The sequence below is a fragment of the Balearica regulorum genome, chromosome 2 (genome assembly GCF_011004875.1).
Source record: "Balearica regulorum gibbericeps isolate bBalReg1 chromosome 2, bBalReg1.pri, whole genome shotgun sequence".
NCBI classification, from domain to species: domain Eukaryota; kingdom Metazoa; phylum Chordata; class Aves; order Gruiformes; family Gruidae; genus Balearica; species Balearica regulorum.
In genome coordinates, this window is record NC_046185.1 from 127,374,109 (window position 1) to 127,397,811 (window position 23,703).

The 23,703-nt window shown below is 39.5% G+C and overlaps 1 protein-coding gene across 2 annotated transcripts in view; it reads left to right on the forward strand.

Annotated features, from left to right (window-relative positions):
• ZNF385D (zinc finger protein 385D) overlaps positions 1-6,793 on the forward strand; it is a 429,859-nt gene extending 423,066 nt beyond the window's left edge. For both annotated transcript variants that reach the window (XM_075745842.1, XM_075745843.1), the window contains one exon: positions 1,249-6,793. In XM_075745842.1, coding sequence (XP_075601957.1) covers positions 1,249-1,482 — 234 coding nt within the window. In that variant the 3' untranslated portion in view covers positions 1,483-6,793. The remainder of the gene's footprint in view (positions 1-1,248) is intronic.
• Positions 6,794-23,703: the final 16,910 nt, after the last annotated feature.

Consider the following 23,703-nt stretch of genomic DNA (forward strand, 5'->3'; position numbering starts at 1 on the left):
TCTGCCAGAGCTTTAAAGGACCTTGAGGCCAGCAGAGTTGCCAATGGGTATTAGGAAATGTCAAAATCCAGTATCCATCTGGCTGGTAAAGAACCAAGGATTTTTTGGAATATTGTGAAACTCGCTGGTGGTTCATGCAAGGCTACTCCTGTCCTTACTTTCTGACTATTCACTCACCAAGGTACCGTTGAGTGGAAAGTATCAAACTGATATAGTGCAAGTTAATTATTTGAAAGCCCCTCTCAAGTCAAGGATGAAAAATTGTGTTTCCCTGTGAGTGAGAAGTGTCCATGCTTACACCAAGATGCACCACAGCATGATACATTATTCATATTCCGTATATTCAATACAACATATTCAGGTTTATGTTCTTTCCAAAGTGCCTCAGGGCATGCCAGAACACAGACCCACTGAAAGTCCATCAGAGCCAAGGGGAACCTTTCTTTGTCAGTGGATGAGGCTTCTATTTTTATCTTAGAGTTATAAAACCAGAACAACAAATTTATTCAGGCTCCTGGCTTCTCCTTAGAAACTTGAAATCACACTGAAATCTGCAGAAATCTATACAGACAACTATGATGTTCATTTGTATGCATACCAAATGTAAATTTTCTTAAATAATAATGGACCTCTGTGTGTATTTTCAATCAGTCTGGGAAAAGCTTGAGCTTATTTTTTGTCTTTTTGGAAACTCTGAATGAGGAGTTTTCCAAATTGTTTGTTATTAGAGGCAGGAGCTAATAAAGGGGAGCTAGCCAGAGATCTTAATTTTAAGTAGAACTTGCCTCCTAATGATAAAAACAAAAGTACCTTCTTAGTCAGACCAGGGAGTAGGATATGTTTTCCTTAGGCTTCATAAAGCTATCCAGATAGAGGTCTTTTAATTGATAGTTAATTCTTCCTTATTTAATTCTTGCAGGGTACATGCATCTTTACTTTAGTGCAGATTGCTCAGCCCATTTTTAGGTTTGCTTTGATTTCTAATCTCATACTAAATTATAAATCTCAGTGATTAAGTGTGAGCCCAACACCAAGAGGACATTGATACCCTGCGTTCCTGACCAAATCCTGCTCAACTTCCCACAGGATCGTGTCGTCTGTCATGACCCTGTGGCTCAGAGTCAGTAGCCACTACAAGGCCTCTCTTACTTGATTTTGCACTTATAATCTTAAGTCAAGCTCCCTGTCGTGTAGCTAATATGAACAAATTATGTCTCTCTGTTTGTTTGTTTTCTCTCTTCCCCACAGGTAAAATTAGTATTTTCAAAGGAACCTTCAAAGCCGATGGCTCCACGAATCCTACCAAATCCGCTTGCAGCTGCAGCAGCTGCTGCTGCTGTGGCTGTGAATTCCCCCTTCAGTCTTCGCACAGCCCCGGCAGCCACCCTTTTCCAGACTTCAGCACTTCCTCCAGCACTCCTACGACCAGCTCCAGGGCCTATACGGACCACCCATACTCCCGTGCTGTTTGCTCCTTACTGAACTCCAAACAGGAATTAATTGTACTGCAATAATTTTTCAAATCAAAACAAACAAACAAACAAACAAAAAAAAGAAAATCAAGAACATTGAACTATGCAGTGTTTATTTATAGTTTAAAGTATATATGAAGAGCCAGGACTTTTGATAGAGAACTGAACAAATTCTAAAAGGGGGAATGGGCAGTATTTTCTCCAGATGAGAACATTCCTCTTGAGTATTGATCGTTTTAGAACTGATCTCCAGCATTGACTTGTAGTGACATATAAAACTTATGAAGCCTTTTGACTGTGCTTTTTGGCACATATTTCCCTGCAATGTCTTTCCTGCTTTATGAAACAACTTACAAATTTGTCTAAAGGGCATTAACTGGTTCCAATGTACATAAAATACTTTATTCTGTAGATTAAAGAAGAAGGAAAAAAAAAAAAAAGAAACACTGTGAATAGTAGTACCCTTACCAATCCTCCTGCCAAATCAGCAGTTACTGGGTATTTATCTGAACAAAAGTAGATACAATAGATGTCTTGTAAAACAGTAGTATTGTGTCTCTATCTATGCCACTAGGTTTCTAACTGAGTTGCAAAAGATAAAAATGAACAAATTATGTCACTTTGGTAAGTAGTCAAAAATGATGACAATAATGTGGAGCTGTTCCTGGTGAGCAAAATTGTTTTCCTCACCCGCAGAGGAATGGGCGTGAAGATAATCTATGGTTAGGGCAGAGTAAATGATAAAGAAGATTTAGTGGGGGGAAAAAAAAATCCAGATGCTGTACACAGAGTAGGTCAAACTTTTATTTAACTGAGAACATATGTGTACAGTCTGTGTATATTCAAAAGGTGTAACACATACAGGATAGATCAATGTTTAAGGCATGCCAGTGGACAGCCAAAAATATGCTCTTGTCATGAAACAGGCCTGACACTTCAGTGTTGAGCAGAGAGAAGACACAAATGGGTTATGCATAGTCATGACTAGCAAATGAAAAGCAGGAGAGAAATCCTGGCCTCATTTAAGTCGGCATAAAGTTCCTCCAGACTGCAATGTAGCCAGAATTTCATTCCAAGAATGGCACATATTCTTTTTATATCACACCAGTGGGAGAGTCTGTAGGTACAGGTAACATTTTTTGCAATAGGCTTAGTCTTAGAAACAGATTTATTCTCTTGTTTTACTTCCTCCTGATGTGATATAAAATGCCTTGATATACCTATAAAATGTAAACAGCAACACATGAGATACATATTACGAGATAACTGCACATTGTGGGTTTGGAACAAATACAACCTTTAGGATCTGAAGGGACCCTTGAATTCTGTAGCTGACCTTTATGTATGGACAGCTTAAAGCCTTATATATTTACTGTGAGGCTTAAAGGGGTTGACCGTGTCCCTTTAAAGTAAGATTTATCAGGGGTATATATAGATATATTGTATATATGTTAGAGTAAGAAAAATAACTTATAAACAGAAAATCTACTATATAAAATAATTATATAACCATTGAGTTTCACATGTGGGTCATTAAGTGGTAAGTAACAAACAGCAGAGAAAAAAATAGACTTCTTGAATCTGATTCTTGCTGCCTGCTTTTTCCCATAGGGAGCTGAAAAGTATCTATTAATATTATGGAGTGCGCTGCTGAGTCACATGCGACCACTCTGATGTGTAGCTAAGTGAAATGCCTACCGTACATTTAGGAGGAATAAAATTTAAAAACATAATTTAAGTTTAGATGGGGAAATGATTTGAAAGATTTTATTAAAAGGTAGTAATGCAAAATATTGACCATGAGGTTGCTATATAATACTGCCTGTGGTTAGTATGGACAGTTGGGAGATATAGAGGATGGGAATATACAGCACTTTTGACTTGCAGTTCATCAGTGAGCCTTCCATATACATTGGTATTTGCCATTTTTTAAACCTCTCTGCATTTAGATTTTATAAAAAAAATATATAAAAAGAGAGAAAGAAGAGGTTCCATGGATGTCTGTGTCCAAAGAATTCCAAAGAGATGCATTTATTTATCTAGAAGTATTAAAATAAGTTCTATATTATGTATTTGTATTTCATCCAGTTTATTTGCAAACGTTTGTGCCTTGAAGTGAAATGGGCTTTTGTTTATATTTAATTCACTCCTATGTAGCCATGAAAAAGATGCAATGACGATTTCAGGGCTGGTTACTAGCTGGATTGCTTTGGCCCAATCTCCAAAACAAGAAGAGTATGAGTAAGTTCCTGAAGCCAAGGTTAGGCACCTAAATAACTAGGGGCTGACATTTAAAAGGGCTCCCTACTTCACAGCTCCCAGTAAAGAGGCAGTAAACAGGCCAGCCTTCAAAACCTGCACCTAGCACTCAATTTAGAAATTGTTTCCTTTTATTTGGGTACATAAATATAGTGTTGTAAGGTTCAACTCCTCTTTGCAAAACCTTGGCCTTGGTCTTTTAAGCCTGCTTTCGACCTTCCATCTCTTTGCAGAAGTTGTAGTGCCATTGCCAGCTGTGTTCAGATTCCTCCTTGAATAGGACACCAGTTTTCAAGCTGTGCTCCATGAACAACCGCTTATCTCCACAGTCTTTTGTAATAGCCTGTGTAAGTAAGAGCTTGCTAAACGAGCTGAGGAGGACTAGTGTTTTGGGAAGGGAGAAGGTCTGGGCAGGCGATCTTTTCCCCATGAGAAAACACGCAGATGGGAAAAGGGGAGACCCACAAATATTCTGTAGGCTCTTATGCACGGCCTTCTGGTGCATGGACACCTGCTGTACATCCTGCCATGTGGTTGTGATGCCATCGAAATCAACAGGCTGATCCTTGCCAAAATGTGGCCTGTGGCATGTATGGAGGCACAGTACTAAGGGCAGAGTTAATACAAATTTTGCTAGAAGTAAAAAGAGTGTCATTCCAACTACTTACATCAGCTAATTTGTGATGACACCTTCAGTTTTCTTGGACCTCTTTTGTCACAGTGCTCTATGGAACAAGTTTTTGTTCACACAAGTCTCTTTTAAATTTCAGCTGTAAACAACAAACTCAATTCTTTTTATGTCTCTTACTCACTACCTAATAAAGGATAAAGCCTAAATGTTAGAATGTATAGTGGATTTTCTGTGCCTTGCTGTTCCACCCCTCTCTTGGCCAGTAACAAGTCAACGTACCCAGGATGTCAGCACAATAGTTTTATTTTATATATATATATATATGTATATGTCAAGGAAAATACTGGCACAGCAATCTGATTGGGCAAGGGGAGCTTTCAGTCAAGGGTATGTCCACAGCAGCTGACAAAGGAGCTAGCAAACAGAAGACGCTTTACACCTACTTGTCAATACATCCAATATGGAGAGCACTATAAAAGAAAAATGTGTCATTATATTTCATATTACAGTAACACTCCAGGGCCAAGAGGAAGCCTAAAGCACAAGGAAACAGATCATTTCATCGAAGACACTGTCACTCACTGGAATAACAGTGTGAAATCAGCCTGCAGGGAAATGGCTGGGTATGAACTCGAAAAAACAAATAGGTTCAGGGATGTTTTCTTAAATTCTATACAAAGTGTTAAAGAATGACTATTCTGTTCTGACCCGAAGAGATGGTATTTTTGTGGGAGGGATATATATTTATATTTATACGCTATCTGCATTTTTCCAACTATCTCTGGCTTCAAACCTTTGTTCTGAAGGATCATCATTGCTCTGAACCATGAAATCAGTTACCTTCTTGAAAGCTGGTGTAAAAGCTGATGTGAGAGGTCAGTAAGCAAATGGTATGAATATGATGATTTGAAATGGAAAAAAAAATGAACTGGCCATGTCAAGGAATATTGTATTTGAAAAATATACATTTTTATTTTAAGATAAAGTTATATAAAATTAAGAATAGCTAAATAAAGTTAATATAACTAGAAGAATTACATCTGTCATTTTAGTACTGGAATATTACAATTGGCTCCGTATTTTAAAAGATGAAAAGACTTTTTAGATGCTGAATCAATGCAAAGATGCAATGGGTAAATTTAATGTCTCACACTCATTATCTTCCAGTTATACCAGGAATACCATAACTGAATAGACCTACCCTTAGTCACTTCTATTCTAATCGCCAAAGATACAATAGAGTATTGGCCCAATATTCCCTGAAAGCTGAAATCGTGCTGCTTAGGAGCCCCTGCTTCTGCCTCCTATCTTAAACGAGTTGAAATCTCAAACACACAGTTAAGGGTTTCGCCAAGGACAAGAGCTTTATGCGCTCTCACACCTACGGGTTTATTGAAATTCAGGACCATTTAGGAGTAAATGTAACTATCTGGAGGATGGTTATTACATAGCCTGATCTGAAATGTCAGGGGCTGAAAGAGTCTGTGCTCCAGACCGAAATAAAGAATACTATGAAAACCATAATGCTCTTAACCTTGGGACTCCTGAAACCAGTTGCAAAGGTCTGTGAGTTCAGTACAGGCAATTTTTTTGCCCCGACTGCCTGAGGCCTCTTGCAGTCATGCTGTGTACTGCAATTAGGTATCGTTCAGCTCTGATTCAGTATTGATATATTGATAAAGAAACTTGGCTGAGCCTGAAACATGATTAGTGGCTGCCTAGTTCCAGTGATCAGCTTCACACTGGATGCTTGGATGGTGAAGTAAGAAGAGTCAAAAGATTCAATGTAACGAAACTGATAAACTAATCCGATCCCTTTTCCTTGTGCAATGTTCTTATATGGAACTTGTGAGCCATTAACAAGCTGGGACATTCAAGAGTTCCTGGATAAAATATAGGGACCCTGAAGGTCATAAGATCTTCACTTTAAAAATAATTTTGATGAGAAAGACCCCAGGAGACTTTCTTTGGCTTGGGTACTTCAGTGACTTTGTAGCAATGGTCTTCACGCTATTCACACTGTCAGCACAGTGGCATTTGTGTTGTTCACAACAGAAATTGAATATTTGACATGCGTAATTAGAAACAAGTATAGTTGATAATATTCATTGCATAGGTATTGGACACTCAATTACAGGACACAAGAATTTTCCTTGGAAATCCATGCATTCATGTCTGTTTGTACCAGCCAAGATACCACTGCATCTTGTCAATACGTGGATCTCCAGAAAGGATGTCCATACTTTTTATTTGTTTTCATTACTATTTGATTTTTCTTCTATTTCTTTATTCATACTTTCCTTTCTTGTATGAACGAACAGAATCCATAAGTTTAAATATGCACTTAAGAAGTTGGTATTCATCAAGCCCCGTGTTGGATCATTTGATCAGAGTCAATAAATTGAATAAAAAATTTAAAGCAGCAGTGCCATTACCATAGTAATATATTATGAATAGAGAACATGTATACTAGAGTGCTCTTTACCTAATCCAGTCAGAGTTTTATGACACAGCCTTTAGTCTTTCACAGTTTCCTGAAATGTTCATCTTCTGGGATTCTTCAAAGGTTTAATTAAATGTAAATGTTATTTCTTATGTTGAGTAACAATAGCTATGTATTTCTGAGTGCAAAGACAATAGAAAAAAGGATAAAAACCATAAACCATTTTCTCACTACAAATGCCTGCAGCATTTGTTAACAACTTCAGCCCTTTCTCTGCTTGCGGCTGATGGCTGGCATTTGCCATGGGAACAGTTCTCATTGACACATGTATCAGGTGAAAATTGTCTGCTCAAAACACAGTCTGCCAAGTGCAGACATTCTTTTGGGGCATAACAGAGTGGGATATGATAGCATATGGGCAAAGCCATGCCTTTATAACAGCCTGTTGTAAGTCCCTCAAAACTGCCGGGGGAAAGGCAGCACCCCCACAGGTTCCTAATGTGGTCATTCTGTCATATTCATAACACAGAGGATGTCAATTTGAAAAAAATCCTAGTTTGAGGATTTTTTACAGTTGCTTCAGTTTGGGGGGTGATGCCCCCCACAAAGTGTAATCTTTCTTTCAGACATAGTTTCAGTGTAGTCTTGCCCATGATATTATTGCCTGTCAAACTGCTGCCTGAATTTGTTTTGTCCATCAGAATAAAACCACAAAGGTAAGTTTTGGTACCCAGAAGGACCATCTGAGAACAAAACATAAAAAAAAAGTAATTAGCCTCAAGTTGGGTCACGTTCTTTTTACTTCCTGCAGTTGCCTAAATCTTCCCACCTTACTGAAACATAGGTGTCAATCAAAAAGGGCTATTTCTGTCTTCTACTGTTTTTATAGTTTTAGAAAGGAGATGGAAACAGCTGTAACTCTTTATCCAATGATTCACACACTAACCTCCGTGTAGTTGATCAGACAAATGTCTGCACATGTATTGCCTCTCTGTATATACGCAGGTCTTATGTCCCTCCCATCCCTCTCCTGAATCACGTTTGGTGACTTCCTAGCAGGATGAGACACTGCAAGGAACATTAAAAAGGAAAAAAAAACACAACAGCTACTTATGGGGTGTATAATATGGTATATGGGCATATGCGTGTGTAATATGGGTATGTAATACAGTACCCCTTTATTCCCTTTAGTGATATAATCTAACCAAGCACGTGGCTGCAGTTTTGCACTGAGCCTCTCATTACACTATTGGCTGCTTTAAATGGTGAGCACTGAAACCAGTCTTGTTGGCTGTGCTACAGTTAAGGCTTCTCCCTATCTGTGTAAGATTCTCTGTTCTCCTCTGGGGTATTTTGTATGGCAAGTGAATCCTTGGAAGAAAAGCTAGAGCTATTTTTGTGTCCTTTACAAAGCTATGAAAAGCAGAGGCAAAAAAAGAAACTGGCTTTTCATGTTTTATTGATATCTACATTCCAGCTAACTGTCAGGAACTTCACAGCTGCAGTAAATACTTTAGAAGCTCCTCAGTTCTGCTCTATGAGACAGGATGTGATAGATCACTATTCCATGCAACAGACGGTTAATCCAGAGCAGTTTGCAAATCATCTACTCTATGCCACCAACTCACTAAAAACCTTAAACTTCAGCAAAAAAGCCTCAAAACCTACCAGGGCCCACTGAAAGCAATGGAGATGAAAAGCACATGTTACATATGTGGTGTCAAAGAACTGCCAAGAGGACATCCAGGTGAGTCCAGCAGCTGCATTACATTAAACCAAGAGAGGTTAATGGTTCAGGCAATTTAATGTAGGGAAGTTCCTTCTAAACCCAAATGTGAGAACAAGTTTCACCCTATGAGTGCACTGCAACAACTGGGAGCTGGAGAAGTTTGTTGGTATCGTTGAACAAGATATTTCCAGCTGTGCACAATCTCCAACATTGTAGTAAAAGACCTCAAACCTGAGACCAAGTTATTCATCAGGATAACAAAATAATCTTCCTAGATCTTGTAGATAACCAGCATAAGCCCTTTATTTAGTGATACAATGCATGTTAGTAAATTAGTGGGTACTAGGAATACCGAAGGCTTCACAAAAACTGGCCCAGATCCATTCACATATCAGAAACACTGTAAATTTAGATGACATTTTTATAAGCCCAAGAGGAAAATTTCATGGTCTAGTAGTTTATAATAGTAGCTTTGACTGATAAATAGTCAATATAATGTCTCTAATTAAAAAAGGGTGGAGGGAGGTGACTGGGGCAGTTATACCTTGCTATTTAAAAACCCTGATACCTGCCTGAATGCTTTTTAAAGGTCAGAGTTATCAGCCATGTGGAGTAGTCAATGGGCTAGAAGACAACTGTGTCTTCTCAAAGGTAAGTTAGGTCAAACAAAGTTTTCAATATTTTGGCAATTTCTTTATTAGATAATGGTAGATTAATTGCTCCAGACTACATTAAGTATTTCAGATTGTGACCCATAAAAATTATTAAATTAAAACTATGGGGATTCAGAGAACAATTTTGAAAGAAACTAACTGAAGGCTGCATGGATTATAGCGTAAGGAGTATTATTAGATTGAGGAGAGAAGGTAGAAGGCTGTTCCTCAGGAGTGAGCAATTTTAGGTTGTAACTGGTTTCACTGGTGATTTTGCACACAGAAAAAAGCATGCACTCTTAAAATCCTTTGATAATGCACATTAGGAGCCATCATTGATATAGAGAGGAACATGATATTTTCCAGAAAGAATAAAATGACCTTGAGAACTGGTATAATAGAAAGGAGCTGAAACTCAATAGGAAAGAAAGGGACAATCATGTATTTAGAATCTAATAACAAGTAGTTCTAAGAACTCAGCAGTTAGAAATAGCTGAAGAAGAGCACAACTCACAGGTATTACCATTGGTGACAATGAGTTACAAGTTTGATACAGCTGGTTTTATTTTGAAAAAAAGTAAAAGTGTTCATTGAGGTATATTCTATGTTATTCCACCACAAAATAAAAACTTTATATTTTGATAACTTTAGTGAGTCATGATCAACAACAATTAAGTCTTTCTAGAAAACAATTGAGGGAAAGCAGAGAGCCTAGTAGATGAGAAAATAATATAACAACATTTATATGCTTAGAATAAGGAGCGGAATGCTGAGGGAGAGAGGGATCGAACTGCTCCCTCCCTATGCATCCTGCGATGGAAATAGCGGTAGCAGTCAGGAAGAGAAGAAAACTATTCAAGCTGAGAAAGTGTTCAAGCATAAGCACGTGAATAGAAGTCTATAAACTCACCTGTGAAAACTGGCTGGAAATTAGAAGATGTTTGTAAGTGTTAAAACACAGAAAAGGTGTTAAAGGGTTCTAAGCAAGCAAAAACTGAGGTGCTGCTCAGGTGGGCTCTGTCCTGGTTACAAATGGGGTTCTGTGCTGGGTTTGCTGTGGCAGCAGCTGACTGGACACAACGAGCCCGTCAGCAGGTCTTTGCTGTTTTCTCTCCATGTCCATACTTAACGTGTCACTCCAAAACATGTTAGCGACTTTACTTCATGATTTGATGAGTCAGAGAGAGAAATATAAGGAATACAGGGGTTGGTGTTTCTTAGGAAAAGGACTTATAAATCTTGCCCAGGGTCTATTTCACCTATCTATTCACATAACAATAGTCAGAAAACTAAGTGTTCCAAATCTGAGTGTAGGTAGAGATGTTTGGTGGTGGCTTTTTGGACACCGTGTGTCAGCTGCAACAGTCTGTCACATTCTTGCCGAAATAGGATTCAGTATAGTTTTCCTAGACAATCTCATGTCAAAATATATCTATCACAATCAGTTGCTAAGCATAGTTCATGCTTTAAAAATTCAGACAGATGATCAAAAATATTTAACAGTACTGAAAGCAAAAAAGATGTCTTTAGTTCACTGAACTAATGAAAACACGCAGAGTTCAGCAACCGCACTTTAATACAGCTAAGCCTCTGAAGTATGTCTTGTCTCTTATCTCGGGCAAGGACTGACTTGCGACTTTACATCTGAGCGTCCCAAAGGGAGACGGAGACCTGCGACAGAGTCCTTGCAACAAAATAAGAGGCTGAAGTCAAAGTGCAAGTCATCTTAGCAGCTCTCTCATTTCAGGCTTCTCACTGAGGTTGCTGAATCCTGTGAACTGTGTTTCTCAGCGTATCAGTGCCTATACATTGCATAACTCTGCCAGCTGGTTAAGGAGCCATTCAGTTAAACTGTGGAGTTCTTAAAGTTCAGTAATAAAATGTCAGCCTCTTTGGAGTTACTGAACTGGTTATGTGACATCTGAGTCTTAGCACTTAGCATTCAGTTCAGGCCTGTTGTGGTTTAACCCTGCAAGCAGCTAAAACAACCACATGGCCATTTGCTCACTCCACCCCTGCAGCGGGATGGAGGAAGAGAGTCAAAAAGATAAAGGTAAAACTAGTGAGTTGAGATAAATGCAGTTTAATAGGACAAAAAAAGGGAGAAGAATAATAATGATAAAAGAATATACAAAACAAGTGCAGTGCAACACAATTGCTCACCATCCAGAGCCAATGTTCAGTCAGCTCCTGAGCCACACTGCCTCCTGGCCAACTCCCCCAGTTATATACTGAGCATGATGTCATAGGGTATGGAATATCCTGTTGGCCAGTTTGGGCCAGCTGTCCTGGCTGTGTCCCCTCCCAGCTTCTTGGGCACCCCCTGCCTTCTCGTTGGCAGGCTGTTATGAGAAGCTGAGATGCCCTCAACTGCTTGGCAACAACTAAAATATTAGTGTGTTATCAACGTTATGCTGATCCTAAATCCAAAATGCAGCATTATACCAGTGAAACTCTATCCCAGCTGAAACCAGGACAAGGTCTTAGGTAATAATTAGATAAATAAATTGCTACTTGACATCTGCCTGCCTTTTTACTTTTTAAAATTTTCTCCTTCCAGAAGTCACAGATTTACCCTGTTCAAGGGGGACTGGATGTAAACTTCATGCTTTGGCATACTGTAGCTACAGTCCTACTCTCCATTCAATGCCATATTTTGCTATCAACCAAAAGGGGGAAAAAAAACCCAAACCCAGCATACCAACCAACCAACCTCCCCCATAAAAATAAAACCCCAATACCCAAAACCTATGAGTCAAAGCTCAGTGATGTGCTCAGTGTTATTAGTTGATTTGGAATAGTCTTCCACTTGAAATGTGTTCCAAAACATTTTACAGAATTAAAAGCTCTGTGTGACTACAGCACAAAAACATAATACAAAATGTTTTGGCTAAAAAAGGAAGCCTTCTGTTTTCCTTACAACTGAAGCCAAACCAATTTTAATTTCTGGCTACTTAATTAATGTTAAATACAGTTTAGACTGAGTTTCTCATCAAACAAATATTGCAACATTTGTAGATTTGCAGTTTGGTCCATTGTTTTATCTTTAATTTGAGCATCCTGAGTATGAGAGCAGTTAAATTCAAAGTCTTCCTAGATTATGCCATCTGTTAATGGAAATCTGTATTTCAGAGCTATGCAGAGTGTGGTTGGTAATTTTGTCATTTTAGTATAGCTTGGCCATTTTTTTATTTATTTTTGCTGTATTGGTGCCTAAAGAGTCTGATTGTGATCATAAAATAAGAATTTCATTTTATGACAAAATAGAGGTCTTAAAAGTTGTTTTCATTACAACCCAGCATAGACTGAGAAGCTTTTGCAATTTTTTTATGAGAAAAGAAAGAGACTGGCAGTCTGTGATATGAGATTCAAATTCATCTGTTCTGATTCTGTTTGAAGACCTGAGTTTGTGTTAGGACCTAGGTAAGGCTCTTAGGCACTAAAACAGTTCCCCCAACCCCCACTTATCATTTCAGTCGATTGATTCCTTCATTACTGTCCACAGTAGTGTAGATGTCTACACCTCAACAGTTACCCTTCACTAAATGCAGATTTAGGGACTTGATACTGCTGCCCTCTATTAAAAGTCCACTGTAGGATGAGAAGACTTTGTGCCCTGGAAGTGCTTATTTTCTCCACAGACTGCAAAGGTTTTGGATGATAAATGATAGGTAGAAAATTGTCTGAAACTGATTGAAAAGTTAAGCAAATATTAGATGTCAAAAATTAATCTGATCTAAGCCAGTGTCTCTTTAGTTCAAGATGTGGGACAGCCAAGGTGAAGTTCGGCATGTGGCAGAGCACACTTATGAAACCATGTCTCCCACATGTAAGATGACTGTTTTAAAAAAAAAAAAAAAAATCCTTGTTAGTAATTTCAGTTTCAATCTTAGAAGTGAAGAATTTTTTTTTGCAGTGAAGTTTTTATTACATTAAACACTTTAATGTAACTGTTTTAAATTATGATTTTTTGGTGGGTTTTGGTTCTGTGGGTTTTTTAAACCAAAAATTAACATGTTGGAAGCTCTCCAGGGAACCAGAATGCTTTTCAGAGAGCAGCAGGAGTGGGCTGCTCTGAGGGGCCAAGGGCAGCAGCAAGGTGGCTGAGCAGGGGCCCCACCAACAAGGGACTGGTCCCACAGCAAGGTGACCAGAGCAGGTCTGGTGACAATGACCAGGCAAGCTGAGAGTCCGGGACTATCCAGGCCAGTCTGTAGCAATGAGGCAGGTACCAGGCCAGGGTCAGCAAGGCAGAGTCAGGACAGGCAAGGTGCAATGCCAGGCACAGGTAGACCTACAGCCTAGCTCAGGCATCCTCCATGGGAACGAGCCTGAGTTTAAATGCAGCTCCCAAGGTAAGGGGCAGAGGCCTCAGACAAGATGTCTCTCAGCTCCTTCTCTCCCCTTAGCTGTTCTCCAGCAATCTGATCCCAGGTTATATGGCCATGCTGTGTCAGAGTTGGCCTTCAGCCCAGGCAGCTGTAGCACTGGGAGGGGAAGGAGGAGGCTGCAGGGCCTATGGGTGCACATGGGGACCTGGCAATATTACCACATACTTTGTAAAAAGTAGAAGAGGTAATTGTTGACTCTAGAAACTGCAGAGTCAAAGGGTGGGAAGGGGAATGGAGGCACAGACCTTTACATATAATCACAAAGGACAGAGAAAAGGCAGTTGAGCCCTTCTCCTAACCAGCACTTCAGTGAAACATCAGTATTTGCAGCATGGGATCATCATGCTAAATCAAAGAAGCTGAATTCTGCGTCAAATGAAGAAGCTCATTGAGGACAGCAGGAATAAATCTTAAGTATAAATAACATTGAGCATATAAAAGTTTCCTGAGAACAGTGTTATGCCTTGCTTATTTCCAACACCACTCAATCCACCCTAGGAAACAGAGTTCACCCTATTTGTTAGCCCCTTTAAAAATTCTTGAGTTGAGAAACTGCAATTGTTTAGCACTTTATCAGAAGTCAGGTGTTTCCTTTCACTGCACAGGGCTGTTTGTTGGATGGAAATATGAAGTTTTCATTTTATATAAGGGAGGTTCCTTTTATAAAGGGTGAGACTGTTTGATTTGAAAGTTCAGAGCTAGCTTCTTAGCTGGTCTAAATCAACACAGCTTCATTGGTTTTCTAGGCCTACAGTAATTTTTGATGACTGAGATCTGGCATGTCATTCAGAACACAAGTGTTATTGTCAAACCACAATCAGGGAGATGACCCCTGTTAAAAATGGTTATATTGCACAGTAAATATCTGCTGTCTTACCAGAAAGACCACAGCTGTGAAAATTTTCCATGAGAACTGCTATTTCCACTTGTTGTCTTCTTTAACATCAAGCTACAATAAATTAAATACTTCAGTCATGCAAAAAAATCCTTATTTCCTAAACAATGTAACTGTTGCCAGTTGTGTGTCATTCTGACAGGAAACTATAAATAGCTTACTACTATTTTGTAGAATCAGAATCTACAGATTGTCTCAGGTTTTTGCTTGGTTGAAGTGTGGTGAGTGGAAGCTTCCCCATCCAGAGCCACTTGTCCATTTTTACAAGGAGGGAGTAATGAATACTATAACCAGGACTAGAGGGGCCCTGACTCCAGCCAGGTGGAGGAAAGGGACAGCCGGGTATGTTGGACTGCGTGGATCCGATTGCCTGGCACGTCAGACTCCCAGGAGTATAAGGCTGTAGTGGACACCGGTGCACAATGTACCCTGATGCCATTGAGCCACGAAGGGACAGAACCCACCTGTATTTCTGGAGTGACAGGGGGATCCCAACAGCTGACTGTACTGGAGGCTGAAGCGAGTCTAACTGGGAACGACTGGGAAAAGCACCCCATTGTGACTGGCCCAGAGGCTCTGTGCATCCTGGGCATATGCTACTTCCGAAGAAGGTATTTCAAGGACCCAAAAGTGTACTGATGAGCTTTGGGAATAGCTGCCTTGGAGACAGAGGAAATAAACAGCTGTCTACTTTACCCAGTCTCTCAGAGGACCCTTCTGTTGTGAGGTTGTTGAAGGTCAAAGAACATGTGCCAATCACTACCACAACAGTGCACCAGTGGCAATATCACACCAACCACTCCCTGATTTCCACCCGTGAGCTGAGTCATCAACTGGAGAGCTAAGGAGTGATCAGCAGAACCTGCTCATGCTTTAACAGTCCCATATGGCCAGTTTGGAAATCCACTGGAGAGTGGAGACTAACAGACTGCCCCAGGGGTTGCTATGGGCTGATCCAGACTGCACTGGAACAAGGTAGAGCTCTGGAGCACCTTCAATACACTGATGACATCATGATGTAGGGGGCAATACAGCAGAAGAAGATATTGAGAAAGGAAAGAAAATAATCCAAATCCTTCTGAAAGATGGTTTTGCCATAAAATAAAGTAAGGTCAAAGGATCTTCCACAATGGGCTCGAATAGGAAACCCCAATCACCCAGGAATCTTAGAAGTGATCATGGACTGGCCAGAAGGCAAAGATTTTGGAATGTTGCCAGCAGAGAAGGTAACGCATGCTGAAGACACCCCACTATATAACAAACTGCCAGAAAATGAGAAGCCATATGCTCTCTTCACTGATGGGTCCTGTTGCATTGTAAGAATGCATCAGATGTGGAAGGCTGCTGTATGGAATCCTACATGATGAGTCATAGAAACTGCTGAAGGAGAAGGTGAATTGAGCCAGTTTGCAGAAGTGAAAGCCATCCAACCGGCTTTAGGCATTGCTGAAAGAGAGAAGTGGCTGATGCTTTACCTCTATACTGACTCATGGATGGTGGCAAATGCCCTGTGGGGTGGTTACAGCAATGGAAGCAGAGCAACTGGCAGTGCAGAGGCAAACCCATCTAGGCTGCCCCTCTGTGGCAAGATATTGCTGCCTGGCTAGAGAAGCTGGTTGTAAAAGTACATCACATAGATGCCCACGTACCCAACAGTCAGGCCACTGAGGAACATCAAAACAACCAGCAGGTGGATCTCACAGGGGGGAGGGAGGGGTGCGGGGAGGGGGGGAGAGTGAAGGGCTCTGTGGTTGTTTTAGCTGCCCGCCGGGTTAAACCACAACATCCACCTGAACACTAACTGCCTAAATATTTGCACATGGCCAAAACACAAACTTGTGTGTTCCAGGACTGCTGAGCAAGAAACTATTCTGGCAGCATAAACATCCTCTTGTAGCTGTCAAAGAACTGTATGCTCTTAGCTTCACGTTGTTCCAGTCTCTGTTACACTTTGTGGTATAGAATACTTCAGTTTGAAGGGACCTACAATGATAATTCAGGGCTGACCAAAAGTTAAAACGTGTTAAGGGCATTGTCCAAATGCCTCTTAAACACTGACAGGTTTGGGGCATCGACCACCTCTCTAGGAAGCCTGTTCCAGTGTTTGAGCACCCTTGGGGTAAAGAAATTCTTCCTAATACCCAGTCTAAACCTCCCCTGGCAGAGGATGTTATGGGTTAACACAGACAATAGGGTTTGGTGGGGAAATCAGTGGTGGAGAGAGAGCAGAAATGAAAGAAATGGACCTCTTGCAAAAAGTTCTGTGTTTGTTGGTGTTTTGGGGAGTTTTTCTGTTTGTCTTTGGGTGTTTTTTTTTCAGTTTAGTGAAGGCAGCTGGGAGATTGCTTTATATGCTGACCGTTCCTGGTGTTGGGCAATTATTCAAGAGGCATCTGCTACTAAATGTGGATTTTGAAGAAGTGCTGTGTTTGTTTAAAGGAGAATAAGATCTGGTCTAAGACTTGATATAGTGACTGAACTGTCATAAAACTGATGAGTAACCACCAGTTACTGGGCTTAAATAAATACTGACTAGCAGGATCAGCCCAATATAAATGGTAGTATTGCCCAAATACTATTTCCCATAGAAATTACATGAAAAGAAAATGTTTACATTCATAATTGCATATCTTCCTTTCCATGGGAGAATTTATCCCAGTCTTCTGACAGCCTCTACAACTCCCCACCAACTTCCTAAGCCAGATTTCCTAGTCTTGGGTCCCTAGCTTCCTCTACCCTCTCCCAAAATCAGAGATCTAAAGAATCTGTGCTATTGACAGCACTGCTGAGAATAAATTTCTTTGCGGGTATTGTGCTTGGTCTGGGAAAATATGCAAGCCAGTAGGAGGGAAAAATTTCTTTGTAGGACAGACAATGTTTAATTAAGAGCCTACCTAGAGAAAAGTAGCTAAAAATGCAGTATTTCTGCTCCAGCAAGATGATGTCATTTGGGATACACTTGCTGATTCCTAAGATAGACGCTAGGCTTTAAAATTTAGAAGTTGCAACACTCGTGTTATAGATATGTGGTTTGGAGTGGAGGTCGATTCCCTGTGCAAAACACCCTTCTTGTCTGCTAGACGGGCAGGTCAGCAGCTGACCGAGCCCCTAGCATGTATGTGAAGTGTTAGGAGGTGCTGTGGGAGAACGTATGTATACAGTTTCTACCTGCTTTGAATTAGGTATTTTATACCACATTGAGCCTATATTCCTTTAAATTACCATTCTGAAATCTGGAAAAGTGTTAGGCATAGATTAACATTAGGATTAGGCATCAACATTGTCAATACCTGTGTTACGGGCCATGATGCCTTACAGGAGGGAAATGCAGGCCCTTGTATGATTCAAGAATTTCCTGAGCTAGAGAGAAAGAATTTTGTGGATCAAAATAGTCAATTAAGGGTTGCCAAAATTCTGCTCAAATCTCATCTTAAATATTTAGCTGTTTTTTGTTTGTTGTTTTTTTTTTTTTTTTTTTTTGGATCCCGCTGTTATGACCTAGCTGCTAGAATCTCTAGAGGCCTCAACAATGATACACATTGTGCTCCTCGTGTATTATTAGAGAGCAGAGGGGGTGACCACAGCGTGAGAGATCACAGATCTTCTTCCCAAGGGTGTTCAAAAACGAGCCTAGAGGGGCTGGCATGCGTGGATGTGTAATTCATCTCTGTCACTGCACGTGTGCGCAGGGGCAGAAGAAAGATCAGAGAACTGCTGCTTTTATCCCACTTGGCTCACAAATCACTTAAGTGCTAGCAACATGCAGATTTAAAACAAAGATAAACAAGACAGCAAATTATTTAATACAGATGAAAAGAATTCAAGGAAGTACGTGTTTAGTAGCTGGAGAAAGTTCGCCTTGCTATTTCCCCGTTTGTTTAAAAGAATGTGCTTCTGCCCAATACTGACCTGTCCTAACCACATCAGATGGTGGTGGTGGTCTCCCTGGAACTAATATATTTCCTTAGTTTCCTTTCCTCATTATTTATTTTTCACTGTTCATTCCATGTTCCCTGGCTTAGCTGTGTTGCAGGAAGCTTGCCTAGTTCCACTTCTTTCCACAGATTAGAGTTGTTCCATTGCTAAAAACAGATCAGTGCTGCCTTACTGAAATCCTGAGGAAGAGAAAGGTATTTGGATATTTGATCAGGTATTTGACCAGTTATTTTTCTTCCACTCTCAAATGGTGGTGTGTGATTAGTAAATTGTACTTTTGAGATAAACATGTGATAACTACTTAGAGAGATTAGAGTCTGCTATGGTCCTCATCATCATAGTTACAGGTACCTCAGTCTACTGCAGTTGGTTGTCACAGCAGACTTACAAGGCAACACAACTGCTATTATCCCATAAGAATTCAGGAACTGAAACATAGCTCCAAAATGGGACTTTAGGCAGAACGCAATTATACCTTTTGCCCATAAACATAACCACTGCAATCTTAAATTCTCTTAAATAGCCACTAAACTCTAAAGATGCTTGTCCTGGTTCTGGCTTTGGAGAATTTTAAAACTCAACTGGACAAAACCCTGAACAACCTAATTTCAATTTGAAGGTAGCCCTGCTTTGAGTTTGGGCTTGATGAACTCCAGTAGTCCAATTTAAATTATTCTATGATTTGATGATTGAATATTGGCAACTGCAGCATGTGTAGGGGTTTAGAGTTTAGTGGCTAAAGGTATTTTCCAAAGTTGGAAAGTCCACAGCATCTCTAGACAGCCTGGTTCAGAGCTTAACCATTCTGAGAATTTTTTATTTTTTTTTTCCTTATGTCTGTTTAAAATTTCTTACTGCCAGAGTATATTGCCTCTTGACCTTTTACTATGCACCTCTGGGAATAGTCCTGCTCTACCTTGCTTCTAAGTAGACAGTACTTAGTTCCTCTCATTAGCCTTTTCTCCAGGCCAAACTAACCCACTCCCTCATATGTCGTGTGTGCTCTATACCCCTAACCAGATGGCCCTACACTGAAAACCTTGTGCTATGTCTATATTTCTCTTTAGTGGGGACCCAAACTGGATGTAGTATTCTAGGTATGGTCACACAAGTGCAAATAAAGGAGAAAAATTAATTGCCTTGATCTTCTGACTATTCTCTTGTCAATGGCTGTCCCTTGTTGTTGCAATGGTGCACTGCTGACTCATGTTTGATTTGATGGCCACTGGGACCCCAAAGCTCTTCCACAAAGCTCTTTTCTAGCAATTTGTCACCAGTCCATCCTCACTGCCAGTTCCTTTTTTTTTTTTAACCTTTTTTTATTTTACTTTTTTTTTACCTTCCCCCACTCCCTAAACATTAGATACTTTACACCATGCAGACAGCTGGTGGAAATCCATTTTCAAACTCTGGAAATCACTGACCAGGATCTCCTCCCAAACTGAGATGACACTCCCTTTGTCCTTTTTATTCCTGGTTTAGAAACCTGGGTGGATTTTTGTTTCTTTTGGGTTTTTTTTAATATTACTTCTTTGAAAATAAACCGTATCAGAAATTTATAGAGACATTAATGAACTTGCTGCCAGACTTTGGGAATACATCTGTGTCAGCATATAAAGATTTTGTCTTTGTTGACATAACATATACAACTAAAATGAATCATAATAAGATAAGTAGCATCACTCTAGGAAGAGCTGCCATCATTTAATTGTGAGATTTTATTAGTATATAAAATGACTGCTTTTAAATGTTTAGTCTGGAATTAATTTCAGAGTGGGTGCTGGGAGGTGCTTCACATGCTACTGCATGTCACAATCATGCTATGAAATAAAAGTACACAATGGTGAGCAGCATGAATCTGAGACTATAGTTAGTATGTCACTAATGTGGCCATTAAGTTTTCATGTTAAGATTTATTATGCTGTCATTACAGCACTTTTCTTTTTGATGTATCAAACCACTACTACAGTACATATTTGTTGACGTGTCATCTGTTTTAGGGGAGGCAAATGATTACAAGTTACCAAGGAAACTAATAAGCAGCATGTAAGGAATGGGCTGCACAATTCGTTTTGCTAGATAGCAAGTCACTGCTGTTTTAATTTCAATTAAATTACACCTACTTCTCACGTTGATAACATAAAAACAAACCATGTACCATTTCAAAAAGAATTCGCATAGCTATATTCATTTAGTAAATGGAAATGAGCATTGTTTTGTAGCTTATACAGATGGAAGATATAGGGGGATGTAATTTGTTGAGGGTTTTGTGTACTTTTATATATAAAAGTGCTGTATTTTATGACTTTGTAAAAAACCTTGTGTTCCACTAAGTCCACAAGACTACACAACCACAGACCTTAGCATCTGAAGGAGTTTTTAAAACTGGGATATTTAAATGTAGTTTCTTACTTCAAATTGCCTGCACAGTGTGATACAAAAACTCATTCAGAGCTGGTTTTGTTGTGCTGTTCTATGGAAAGAGAAGTTTGGGGTAAAGCAGATCAGTGGGGTTGAAATTGATTTAGGCTGGAGACTCTGATAAAACAGGTCACCCACCCCACCTCCTGAGTAAATTACACTGATGAGCTGCACAATGCCGTGAGTGAAAATCAAATAGTTTAATTTTTTTGAAAGCAAGAGGAGATCCTCAGGGGACTGTACCTTTTGAAGCCATAATAGCTGTCATTAGGAATTGTTGTGGGTACTTACCATGGAAGGAAAAATTATGGACCTTCTGTAGTCCTAGAGAGCGTTTGTTCAGGGGACTGACCTTTGGGCAAAGGCCCATTAATTTTTTAAAGTAATGTTGAATATTCTTTGTTATTCTTTCTGTCCTGTTCCGAGCCGGATGTATTCTGGATGGTTTGTTTTATTGAGTTGTACCACATCCCCCAACCTTTCCCATGTTTGTGAGTTTCTATTCTCCGTAAGTCCACCAAAATATCTGCAAGGCAGCTGGAGAATAAAGCAAATGCTCCTGCCACCTACGTGCCCCTTCAATTGACTGTCAGTGGGCATGGCAGGCTGGGAGGGCACGCCTGGGAGCTGAGCAGGACATGCCTACAGCTGACGGAATGGAAGGTGGAAAAAAGGCCAGGGATTTGAAGAGATAATATTGTGGGGCATTGCTGCCATGATGATTTGTTAGATGGAATTCTTTTTTTCACTTGTTGGGTTTGCTCTCAGTGATAGTAGTGATACAGCCTTCACTGTAACATTTGCTCATTACTGCTTATGCAGAACAAGATACATGTGTACTGTAACTCAGACCAGACCATCCCACATTTTCTTTGTTTATGCCATAAAAGGCCTATTAACTTCTCATATCAGTTGATATGAGAGGCTGAAATGAAAGTAAATGAGTGTTACTTGATACTGATAACCTTCCAAAACTTCGTATTAGCTGGATAGCGTATCTTAATGTCTGTGATAGGAAGATCAGATGAGATGGTCTGACTGTCCCTTCAGCTTTGAAATCTGTGAAACCATGGGAAATGTGAGTGCACCTGCTGAAAGCCTTTTTAGCTTCTTTGTTTGGATAGCATTTCTCCAAAAGTGTATTTGGCAGTGGGGTTGGGGGTGATTGACCAGGTCTATAACGAAAGCCAATAATTGCCTGTGGCAAAATTAGATCAACAAGCTGTTATAAACTGTTGATGAAAATGATAAGTTATCCACCTCTTATCAGCAGCTATTGAATTTTCAGTGTAATAATTGTTGATAGAAATACACCATGGTAATTCAAAGTGCTGCTATCAGTTAATGATGTGGGGTTTTTTCCCCTTGTCTTTCTGGTAATATGCAGATATGAACTCCTGGTGATCACACTGCAAGCAGCACAATAAAAATTGCACAAGCAAGTGCATCCTGTGACCCTCTGTCCAGGCAAGGGACCCAAACCGTGGGCCAGAACATCAATGTTGGGAGCCATGGAACCACTGTAAATGTAGTTTTGTAAGCCAAACCAGTAACTGAAAGGCAGAGTAACATTGAAATGTTACAAGAATGTAGGAAAAAATGCTTTGACAAGTTCCAAAATTTACTTTTATATATAAATATGTAAATGCATATATAAATAGTTCATATATATGTATAAAAGATTGTGGAAAATTTGCTATAATATTGCAAATCTCTTGTACTGGTACAAGTGAGACAGTGTGTGTGGATAGCAGGGGATGCATGGAGAAGCAGTGGAGTAAGTAGATAAGAATGGATAGGTGGAAAGAAAAAGGTAGGAATAGTATGTTCAAAACCAGACTAATCCAATTCTTTCTTGGTTTTCTGAACTCCAGTTCTACCTTTCCAAGCCATATGATGAAAGTATGGTTTTCATTGATCCTGTCTATAGTCCTTATTTCCTACAGGCTTGACTTGAATACCTGGGCTGATTTTGCAAAAGTCCTCAAAGCTTCAAGGGAAACAGTGGGGAAAAAACTTCATGGGCACTTTTTCTAACATACGTCCACCAAAAGGTGTAAACCTGTTGAAAATTGGCTGCACAGAAAAATTAGAAAATCACTTTATGAAGTGAATATCAGATAGAACAATAAATAGTTTACTGGTGTATACAACCATGAAACCTGTACTTCGTTTTACCATGTTTGCAAAGACTGAAAATTTAAATATATGATGGGATTACTTCTCAAGTATTCTAGAAGTCTGGAAGGTACATTACAGTCACACTTATTAAGTTTGGTGTGCTAGTTAATGAAGTATGCAAATGGACTAGTAATGTGAAAGTACACACTGCATATTTTACAAAGATGGAATAAGTGTTAAATTCAGGAAAGTATTTCCTGCAGAGGAAAATGCGTCGTCATAAATGAGAAATTGTTGCAACAAATACAACTGTTGGGTGTTTTAGGAATTAGAAAGGAAGTCAAAGTGAATGAGACTGTGAACAAAAAAAATCATTCTGTAGCATCTTGTAAAAAGTAACCGGGATTAAAATTATCACAGATAGCATATTCAGAAAACAATTATGAAAAGACAAAATGGAAATACATTCTCTAAAAGTATTAATCAAAGACAATAGTACCAGGATGATTTTATACCAGTCAATCAAACTTCAGACAAAGGAAGAAAGCAGCATTAAGTTTAGATTCAAATTAAGGAATTAAATTATATAGTAACTCAGACAACTATTTCTGGATTTGTATAAGTAGAAGCCAGTCCATAATTTTCCCCTGTGGAATAAAGATGAGAATTTCAAAGGATTTTGCCTGGCTAAATGCATTTTACATAAATGCATAATGCAAAAGTATAAGCTGCAGGGAGAAACATTCCAGTTA